Below are 10,689 nucleotides of genomic sequence, written 5' to 3'. Positions count from 1 at the left end.
ACAAGCTGGAATCAAGATTGCTGGGAGAAATATCAATAACCTCAGATATGTAGATGACACGTTCAGAGTTTTAACAACTGGGCTCCCAGGGAAGACGCCAAGAACTATTTTTAACATTTCATTTTTGTGAAATGTCAACATTATTAAAGGATCAATAATGAGTAAAATATTTTAATATCATGCTCTGGAATGTATTTCCATTAAGTAGTAGAGAATTCTAGTTTCATTTTTATCAATTTTCTATCTTAGGGTGCAGTATAAATTTTAAGGTGATAAAAGCAGAGTCCAATATATTTAATTTTTTTTTAGAAAAGCAGCCCAGAAAGTTTAAGTGCAATTAATATTTATTGGCAAAGTTAATTGTGACATTAATAGGTAAATAAGTAGTTATTAAGAAATATAATCATGGAAATATGCAAATTATATCAGCCAACATATACTAAGTAAAATCAGTCTTTATTAAACCAAATCTTTCAAAATATATTTTTGCTTAAAATTCTGGAGATTTTTCTTCATATGAAATTATGATGTCAACATTATTTCTTTGCTCTATTGAGGCATGCTATCAAAACTTCATTTCTTTTATTTATGTAGAGTTTCAAGGTTAATAAAAACATCGGATGATTTGTTTTCCACAAGTAGATTGAAAATTTAAAAAGAAGAAACATTTTCTATAGCAACTGTAGGGATTTAGGCAGCTAACTCTTCAAAAGCCTCTTGATTATTTTCTTATTCAGAGGATTCTGCTGGTCCAGGCAAATTTTCCTCCCCGTCTTCAGCGTAGCTCTGCCAGAGAAAGAAGAGAGGTGCGTTTCAGTCCTGGGGGTTTGAATTTAGAATTAGGCTGGCGGGGAGGCGGCGGGGTTTAGAGGGACGGTAGGGAAGGGGAGAGCAGAGGGTGGGCACGAAAGCAGCAAGTTCCAGGACTCACATCAGTTGGGGACTGGGGCAGTGGAGCCCGGCTCCGATCACTTCCAGGCTGAAGATGTGCCTGGGGTGAATCCCCGAAGTGGTCTTCAGGCACACGCATTGCAGGTCCTCCTCCTCTCCACCTTCAGAGTCCACCGGGAGCGAGACGGAGGTGGCAGGGAGTGACGACTCTGTGAATAGTCAGAGGGACCTTGGGGGTCTTCTCACTGCCTTGCACCTTCATTTCCTCATCCACAAACCACATCCCTCTGAAAGAGTATTGCCGGCTAGCGGATCGAGCGCACCGGCCAGCACGTGGCACCGCGCCTTCACACCTAGCAAGCGCTTGGGAAATCCTAGCTGGGATCCGGAGATTACGGACTCCGTTCCCGGGACTTCCCGGACTCTCCGCTGCCCGGGACCTCTCCCCGCCCTGCTTCCGTCAGCGCTCACCTTGGGCGAGGGCGAGGGCCGGCAGGAGCAGCAGCCCCAGGAGCAGCAGCCCCGGGCTGGACCGCGGGCGGGAGGCGCGGGTTCCGACTGCCGGGTTCATCGCGCTCAGGAGTGCCAGCCGGAGTCGAGAGCCAGCGCGCGCGGGCAGCAGGGCTGGGGCTCCGCAGACTCGTGGTTCCCCACCCTCTTCAGACCCGTTTTATCCCCGCCATCTGTCCACTTCGGTGGAGGGTGGGGAACCGCGGTGCGGAAACGGACACTTCTGCAGAATCTGGCTCTGGACAGACAAGATTAGGCCAGAAAAAAGAAAGAAAAAAAAAAAGCCAGAGACCAGCAGTCTTACCGGGAGCTGGTGGCAGGATCCAACCCCCACCCTGAATTCACATACATTCCTACAGTTAAAAACAGTACTTGAACCTTCTGAAAATGTCTTTGTTATTCATTTATTTATTGGCTGTGCTAAATCTTCCCTAACTATATAGGGGCTTTTGCCAGAGCAGGGGCTACTCTTCCTTGCAGTGCTGGGGGAGCCTCTCATTACAGTGGCTGCTCTTGTTGGAAAGCACCGGCCCTAGACACGGAGGGGGTGGGGGGTGTTGAGTAGTTTCAGCGCACTGGGCGTAGTCGCCCTGCAGCATGTGGAATCTTCTGGATCATGGATGGAACCTGTGCCCCCTGCATTGGGAGGTGGATTCTTAACTGCTGCATGACCAGAGAAGTCCCCCAAACTGTCTGTTTTCTTTGTTATGTGCAATAGTAGAGTCACTCTGCAGTCGCTGTTTCGCAATTTGTGCAGCAGGAGTTTCTGTTTCCTCCTCCCAACTGCCTCCTCAAGAACTGCTCCTTCACTTCTGTTTCTTGTGGATGGCCATTGAGTTGAACCTGGCAGCTGTGTGTCTTCAAGATGTGCGTTTTGTCATGGTATTCTGCTGCTAAAAACTTGAATTTGGTCTTTAGGTGAGGACTTGGTTCCAGAAGTTAGGTGAATGTGGAAAGCTTCCTCAGACTCTTGAATGGGATCTCCCCAGCTTTATCAACCTTCAACCAATACATTCCAGGAAGCAAAATCTGTTGTCCTCATAAGTCCTCTTATTCTAAGAAGAATTGTACCATGAATATTTGGATTCATTCTTTCTGTAAAAACTTTACTGCCCAGGTATTTCTTCATTTTGCTCACCCTGGAAGAGAGACCACGGAGAGTGTTTGGGTTTTCCAGCACCTGCTGCCCCCAGGGACAGGGTGAGTTGGGCTGCACCATTGACAGGAGCAGTGGTGCTCTCAGGAGGACACAGAACATCTGGGAGCTGACTGTGGAAAAGATGCACCAGAATCCTGCACAAAAAAGTTCAGGGATCAATGTGGACTGATCTCTGTGGCCTCAGCCTGCAGCAGCTTGAAGTAGGGTTTCGGTTCCCGGCCAGAAATTAAGGTCGGGTGGTGGTGGGGAGAGCACCAAATATTAGCCGCTAGACCAGTGGTCAGTGACAAGGCACTGGCTTTTCAGCTTTGCACAAAAAAAATCCCACAAAGAGGAAAAGTAGTGAAACAAGTGAAGTATTTCTTAGGAGGAAAAAAGGAGTAGAGTATGTGTGGCTAGACACACGGGTGGACTCAGTGAGAGAGTCATGCTCTCGTGGTAGTTTAAATCACTTACATGGGGCATTTCTTCCAGGTTTCTTTTGGCCAATCATTTTTATTTTCCTGGTTCAGAGTCTGTATTTGGTATATCTCAGAATCCTCCCATGTGTATGCATGCATCACTTAACCAAGATGGATTCTGCTGAATTCTGCTGAAGAATACTATGGGTAGTGAGCATCACTTAATATGAAAGGGCGTCTCCTCCCTTTTTGACTTCCAAGGAGCTTTTCTGTATATGACTGTAGCTCAAATCATGAACTCCTTATTGCAAAATTCAGACTGAAATTGAAGAAAGTAGGGAAAACCACTAGACCATTCAGGTATGACCTAAATCAAATCCCTTATGATTATATAGTAGAAGTGACAAATAGATTCAAGGGGTTAGATACAGTGCCTGAAAAACTATGGGTGGAGGTTCATAGCATTGTCCAGGAGGCAGTGATCAAAATCATCCTCAAGAAAAAGAAATGCAAAAAGGCAAAAGAGTTGTTGGAGGAGGACTTACAAATAGCTGAGAAAAGAAGAGAAGTGAAAGGCAAAGGAGAAAAAGAAAGTTATATCCATCTGAATGCAGAGTTCCAAAGAATAGCAAGGAGAGATAAGAAAAACTTCCTAAGTGAACAATGCAAAGAAGTAGAGAAAAACAATAGAATGAGAAAGACTAGAGATCTCTTCATGAAAATTAGAGATACAAAGGGAACATTTCATGCAAACATGGGCACAATAAAGGATAGAAACGGTATGGACCTAATAAAAGCAGAAGATATTAAGAAGAGGTGGCAAGAATACACAGAAGAATTGTACAAAATAAGATCTTAATGACCCAGATAGCCATGATGCTGTGACTACTCACCTAGAGCTAGACATCCTGGACTGCAAAGTCAAGTGGGCCTTAGGAGGCATCACTATGAACAGAGCTAGTGGAGGTGATGGAATTCCAGTTGAGCTATTTCAAATCCTCAGAGATGATGCTGTGAAAGTGTTGCACTCAATATGCCAGCAAATTTGGAAAACTCAGCAGGGGCGACGGGACTGGAAGAAGTCAGTTTTCTTTCAAATCCCAAAGAAAGGCAATGCCAAAGAATGTTCAAGCTACTGCATAATTGAGCTCATTTCACATGCTAGCAAAGTAATGCTCAAAATTCTCCAAGCGAGGTTTCAACAGTAAGAGAAGTGAGAACTCCCAGATGCATAAGCTGGATTTAGAAAAAGCAGAGAACCAGAGATCAAATTGCCAATATCCATTGGATCATAGAAAAAGCAAGATAATTCCAGGAAAGCATCTACTTCTGCTTCATTGACTATGCCAAAGGCTTTGACTGTGTGGATCACAACAGCCTGTGGAAAATTCTTCAAGAGATGGGAATATCAGACCACCTTACTTGCTTCCTGAGAAATCTGTATGCAGGTCAAGAAGCAACAGTTAGAACCGGACATGGAAAAACTGACTGGTTCCAAATTGGGAAAGGAGTACATCAAAACTGTATATTGTCACCTTGATTATTTAACTTATACACAGAATACATCAGCCAGACTAATGCCAGCATAATGCCAGACTAAATGAAGCACAAGCTGGGATCAAGATTGCTGGGAGAAATATCAACAACCTCAGATATGCAGACGACACCACCCTTATGGCAGAAAGAGAAGTGGATCTAAAGAGCCTCTTGATGAAAGTAAAAGAGGAGAGTGAAAAAGCTGGCTTAAAGCTCAACATTCAAAAAATGAAAAGCATGGCATCCAGTCCCATCACTTCATGGAAAATAAATGGGGAAAAAATGGAAACTGAGAGACTTAATTTTCTTGGGCTCCAAAATCACTGCAGATAGTGCCTGCAGCCATGAAATTAAAAGACGCTTGCTCTTTAGAAGAAAAGCTATGTCCAACTTAGATAGCACATTAAAAAGCAGAGACATTACTTAGTTGACAAAGGTTTGTCTAGTCAAAGCTATGGTTTTTCCAGTAGTCATGTATAGATGTGAGAGTTGGACCATAAAGAAAGCTGAGCGCCAAAGAATTGATACTTTTGAACTGTGGTGTTGGAGAAGACTCTTGAGAGTCCGTTCAACAGCAAGGAGATCAAACCAGTTAATCCTAAAGGAAATCAGTCCCGAATATTCATTGGAAAGACTGATGTTGAAGCTGAAATTCCAATACTTTGGCCAGCTGATGCAAAGAACTGACTCATTAGAAAAGACCCTGATGCTGGGAAAGATTGTAGACAGGAGGAGAAGGAGACCAGACAGGATGAGATGGTTCGATGTTATCACTGACTCAATACATGAGTTTAAGCAAGCTCTGGGAGTTGGTGATGGACAGGGAAGCCTGGTGTGCTGCAGCCTGGGGTTGCAAAGAGTTGGACATGACTGAGCGACTGAACTGAACTGAGTTCAGGCAGGGCTCCTGAGTTAGAGAATGAGAAATACGTGGCCTCTCATCTTCTATGTGGGCAGGGCCCAGCCTCCTCCCTTCAGTGTTCTTGCTATTTTTGTCTTGGGGTATCAGTCCACAGAAAACAAACTCCAACTCTTTGCTCTGGGGCCCCTCTATCTCCTGCCTCAAGACCATCTTCCCTTTCCTTAGAAAGAATGACTTTGGTTTTGATTAGGGAAAAATACACCCTCATCTCAAAGCCAGAGGCTCTCTGTTATACTGATTAACTGTGGTGAAGGGCCTTGGAAACCTACTGCGTGGACCAAGCTGACCTCTTAAGGCTCAACAGGACCTGACCTCTGCAGGACCTGCAGGGATGTGCGGTGGAATTCCTCGACCTGGAATGTGCTTTCTCTTACTCTCTCACCACCTGTTCTTTCATCTAGCTAAGTTCTCCTCATATTTCTGATGTTAGCTGAAATATTACCTCCCCAGAGGGATCTTCCATGACAGCTAAAGCAACTCATGTTCCCTTTTGTTGTCATGTAGCACCCACTGCTTCTCCTGTTTGTCACAGCTCATATAAACACATGCACGTGATACTCAACACAAGACATGCATATATATTTAAATGTGTTTAAAATGGTTTCTCTTCCTAAATGAAAAGTTCCATGAGCTGTGAGATAGTATTGTCTATCACTATTCTAACTCCTTGTTAAAAGGAAAAGTGAAGTGTTAGTCTCTGAGTCATGTCAAACTCTTTGAGACCCCTGGACTGTAGCCTACCAGGCTCCTCTGTCCATGGGATTCTCCAGGCAGGCATACTAGAGTGGGTTGCCTTTCTCTTCTCCAGCTTCCTGGTAGGGACTCAATATAAAACACTACATTAGTGAAGATGATGAATGTTGAAAATGATAATGATGAGGCTTTGGCATGTTCAAGTGCTGTTTCTTTGTGCAGTAGGAGCATACCTCTATACGAACGTGTGGTTGTAATTATTTGTCAGCCTGTCTGTGTCTCCCACCAGAAAGTTATCTCTTCAAGGGCAATTACCCATGACTTACAGGTCTTTGAATACCCAGCATCTTCACAATGGCTAGTACAGCATGTGGTAGAAGTCATATATATTTAAGGAACTGAAACTCGAGATCCCATTTGGGTTAGAACAGAGGGAATGGATAGAAGAGTGGTTTAGCATATGGATGGGCAACATACTGGATTTGTACAATCTGACCCCCAGATTTCAATATTTGCAGTGTAAAGAAACTCAGGGAGTAGTGGCAGTTAATTCATTCTTTCTCTGCATCTAAATAGAATAATTCAATATGTGCACACAAAAATAAAAGACCTATGCATAATGAAGGAGGTATTAGCATAGTGTAAAAACTATGTCATGTCTCAGGAGGTGGCCCTCCTGATTTCAGTAGGAGATTCTAGAGAAATGAATGAGATGCTGAGCTATTTTAAGTTATTGGTGAAAAACTGATGACCGTGAGTCCTTTATTTATTACATGTTTATTTATTTGTATTATTTGTTAACTATTACTTAATAAATGTGTTTATTTTGTACACAAAACATTTAAGACATTAAATCTATAATGATGAGAACATAATAAAAAGAAACCTAATAATGCATAGATTGTGAACTAAATGCTTCATACATGAGTGCTCCCTAAACTCCATGTGCAGGTTGGGGTAGATGAACTGATGTCCACTATAATCAACATAGGATGTTTAGTATGCTATTTATGTATCAAGTCTTATTTTCTGTGTCAATAACATTATGTGAAACATAATATAATCTCTTTATTAGAGGAAGAAAAATCAAGCAAAGTGTTAAGATGTTGTGGTTAATAGCACAGTTTCAAATCGCCCCTCTGTCACCTACTTAGTTATTTGATTCTAAGGCAAATTTCCTAATTTCTTTGAACTTCGATTTTCTTCTCTATAGCACTGCTGCTGCTGCTGCTGCTGCTAAGTTGTTTCAGTCGTGTCCGACTCTGTGCGACCCCTTGGAGGGCAGCCCACCAGGCTCCCACGTCCCTGGGATTCTCTAGGCAAGAACACTAGAGTGGGTTGCCATTTCCTTCTCTAATCCATGAAAGTGAAAAGTGAAAGTGAAGTCGTTCAGTTGTGTCCGACTCTTCGCGACCCCATGGACTGCAGCCTACCAGGCTCCTCCATCCATGGGATTTTCCAGGCAAGAGTACCTGAGTTGGGTGCCATTGCCTTCTCCCTGGAGCACTGGGGATGCTAATTATAATAATAGTAAATACTAACATTGGCCTATGGATTATTGTGTGTCATGGATTATTTTCAGCACTTTGAATTTATTAGCTCTTAATTTTCACATTAACTCCATGAGATAAGCAATATTATTATGCCATTTTAGAAATGAAGAAACAAGGCAGTTTATGCAACCTGACCAAAATTACACAGCTAGTAAGTGGTGGACTAAGTTACCCCTTTATTCTCTCTTTAGAGGATGTGCTCTTAACCACATCATACTATCTTGTAAGAATTATTTAATTCTTTACAATTATTTAATTATAATGCATGCAAAACAATGATTTTCTCTGGTATATTAATATTGTTATTAATATTATAACATTCATAGTTATTAATAAAGTTTCCCTATTACTATAGTACATTAAAAACAGCACAAATCATCAACTAGTGAATTTTGTTGTCCGTATTGTTAAATACCAAAGTTTTTAAAAAACAAAAAGATAATTAAGGCTTTTTCCCCTACTAATTCTGTTAAAAGTAATAATATAAGACAACAAAGCAATAATAAGTTTGATTTAATGTTAATGTTTCTGTAAGAATAGTATGTGTATATTTTAAAGGATTAGAGTGAAAAAAATTCTGTTGATTATAAAATAATAATTAGTAGTCTGGTAAAGTTTAAATTCTCTCTTGTTTTTATTTGCAAGGCTGATTCTAATACAGAAAATGTAACCATGTAGATATTAAGTAAGCAAAAATGTACAGACATGTTGGGGTAAAATATTCAACGGCAAGGAGAATCTGTTGTTATTATTAAAAAACACTGTATCATTAAAGATTTATATGATATCATATGCAATCACATATTATTTGCTCTACTGGTATTAAATGTGTCTACTTTAAAGTAAATAACCACTGCTCACAAGACTCACATTCTACAGTTTTATTATTGTTAGGATTTGAAGGCTAAAGTAAATACTGGAAAAATCTTTCAGACAATGTTTTGAAATAAGACATCCTAGGACTAACACAATGAAAAATCTATTAAATCCCAAAATGTATTAATAAACATTTATTGAGCAAGTGCTCCATGCTGGGCTCTGTGTGGCTTCTAATATCACTGACCATTATGGAATCATCATGGTCATGTCCAGTCTATCAGTACAGTGGAGCATGATAAGTTAAGACAAATATATCTGGAAAGAAACTTTTAAAGAAAGAAATGCAAAATACCACATTTAGCCAAGAGTTAGGGAGTAAAGCATATATTGTATTTTGAAACAAGCTTTGGTTACTTTCTTTTTTATTAATTTTTAAAATGTTTATACTATTTTAAAAAGGTTACTTTCCATTTACAGTTATTACAAAATATTGGTTATATTCCTCCTGTTATACAATACATCCTTGAGACTGTGTTACACCCTAGCCATGCTTACTTTTATCTTCTCCCTGTCATCTATTAACCAGCCATCTCAGAGCAAATTGTGACTTTTTGAGACAGAATGGAAAACATATCCAAAGTTTAATACAGTATGACTAGGTATCCTGAATAAATAAAAACTCTAGAAAGCCAAGATTTCAACTTCTGCTCTTCTTGGGAGATAAAAAGTTTTGACAGAAAGTGAAAAAGATTAAGCAGCTGATCCACCATCTTCCAAGATTTTCTGGACTATTTTCTTGATTCTGGGGGCTTCCGGATCCAGGCAGATTTTCTTCCCATTCTTTAGCATGGCTCTGCAAGAGAGAGTAGAATTATCTGTGAGCATCCTGGCAATCATCGGAAGGGATCCAGCAGTGGTGGTAGGGAGGAGGATGGAGGGCTTCCTTAGGGAGGCAACACTAGAGAAGCAGCAACTTACAATACTTCGACATTGGCACAGTGGGGGCCAGCCCTGTTGACCTGCAAACTTTGGATGTTACTGGAATGAATGCCAGAGGTGGTCTTCACACACAAGCAGCGAAGTTCAACATGGAACAATCTCTCTTTACTGCTAACTAGGGCAGAAGATATGATTCTATTAGTGGTCATGATTATCTCCCAGATCTTATCTATCAATGAGTCACCCCCTCACAAGGCCATTGTGAATATGATCGACTTGTCAACCTTTACTAAAGCACCTAGCAGAATTCCTGGCACAGGTCAAGTGCCCACAAAGTGTAATTGTAATTATTTATATAGTGCCCTTCTCTAGTCCCAGGGGCACTAAGGCAGTCCCTCCCCCAGACACAGCTGCAGCAGAAGCAGCCTCAGGTTAGGAGAAGCAGAGAGTCTGCTATCCACCTCTCCCTAAAGTTTCTCTTACGTTTTCCATTGGTGGAGGGAACCAGCATCGTCAGGAGCAGTGACATCAGCAGCAACACCTGTAGGACAGGAAGTGGGCTGCGCACGGTATATGAGGAGGTGGTGTGGAGTCTGAGGCTCATGGTGGAAAAGACTTGAGTTAGAGTTGTTCCCAGGAGGGTGAACTGCTGCTCAGGAGTCTACAGCTAAGTGGTTTTCACAGTCGCCTGATGTCTTTTATACACCCTGCCTCAAGGCCAGTAAGGAGAAAAAGGATAGGGATAGGGGAAGTGAGGGTGTGTGGTAACACAAGTGTAAGAGTGGTCAAGTTGTGCCCAACCCAGATAAACGCCAGGCAAGTCAAATTCCTGCTAAATTTCATTTGCTGCATCCCTGCACATGCTCGCTCCCCCTTTCTCAATATCCATCTCCCTTACACATATTTAGGCAAGAACTAGACTGAAATATTACATATATTTTCTTTGAATAATTATGTAATATGCCCTGCCTTTCCTATAATGCAATTTAGAGGCCTTATAGACATTTTAGGTGTATCTGAAAGCATAAATGTGTGGCCCTTGGAAAAGAGAGTTATCTTCCCTTTCCAGTTGCCAAGGAAAGCAGATGATACTATCTTGGTTGTTGATAAGCGCTGGGATTCATTTGGAGTATGTGGATAAAATAGGAACCAATTATTATCAAAACAACTTTATGTATTTATGGACTCCTTTCTGTCTTCCAAATGTATTATCTTTTATAATTCCATCCAGAAACTAGAAGCAAACTCATCCTCCTCTGTGTTATA

The 10,689-nt window shown here is 41.4% G+C and overlaps 2 protein-coding genes across 2 annotated transcripts; both read right to left on the bottom strand.

Annotated features, from left to right (window-relative positions):
* Positions 1 to 698: 698 nt before the first annotated feature.
* On the bottom strand, positions 699 to 1,462 carry LOC128050056 (platelet factor 4). Its single transcript, XM_052642350.1, has 3 exons — positions 1,363 to 1,462; positions 932 to 1,100; positions 699 to 786 (listed from the first exon to the last, which is right to left on the bottom strand). Exons 1-3 carry the CDS (start codon positions 1,460 to 1,462, stop codon positions 699 to 701), a joined length of 357 nt encoding a protein of 118 aa, XP_052498310.1.
* Positions 1,463 to 9,234: 7,772 nt separating this feature from the next.
* Positions 9,235 to 10,027, bottom strand: PPBP (pro-platelet basic protein). Its single transcript, XM_052642257.1, has 3 exons — positions 9,907 to 10,027; positions 9,463 to 9,598; positions 9,235 to 9,337 (listed from the first exon to the last, which is right to left on the bottom strand). Exons 1-3 carry the CDS (start codon positions 10,025 to 10,027, stop codon positions 9,235 to 9,237), a joined length of 360 nt encoding a protein of 119 aa, XP_052498217.1.
* Between the last annotated feature and the right edge of the window lie 662 nt (positions 10,028 to 10,689).

The sequence above is a fragment of the Budorcas taxicolor genome, chromosome 6 (genome assembly GCF_023091745.1).
Source record: "Budorcas taxicolor isolate Tak-1 chromosome 6, Takin1.1, whole genome shotgun sequence".
NCBI lineage: Eukaryota > Metazoa > Chordata > Mammalia > Artiodactyla > Bovidae > Budorcas > Budorcas taxicolor.
The sequence above is the reverse complement of the archived record's forward strand: the minus strand, read 5'-3'. Positions and strand labels throughout refer to the sequence as shown.

Coding starts and splice junctions, on each gene's coding strand:
- LOC128050056 (XM_052642350.1), bottom strand. CDS start 1,462: ATGAACCCGGCAGTCGGAACCCGCGCCTCCCGCCCGCGGTCCAGCCCG. Junction 1,101..1,362: donor GGCCCTCGCCCTCGCCCAAG/GTGAGCGCTGAC, acceptor GACTATTCACAG/AGTCGTCACTCCCTGCCACC. Junction 787..931: donor TGCCCCAGTCCCCAACTGAT/GTGAGTCCTGGA, acceptor TTTCTCTGGCAG/AGCTACGCTGAAGACGGGGA.
- PPBP (XM_052642257.1), bottom strand. CDS start 10,027: ATGAGCCTCAGACTCCACACCACCTCCTCATATACCGTGCGCAGCCCA. Junction 9,599..9,906: donor TCCCTCCACCAATGGAAAAC/GTAAGAGAAACT, acceptor CTTCTGCCCTAG/TTAGCAGTAAAGAGAGATTG. Junction 9,338..9,462: donor TGTGCCAATGTCGAAGTATT/GTAAGTTGCTGC, acceptor TCTCTCTTGCAG/AGCCATGCTAAAGAATGGGA.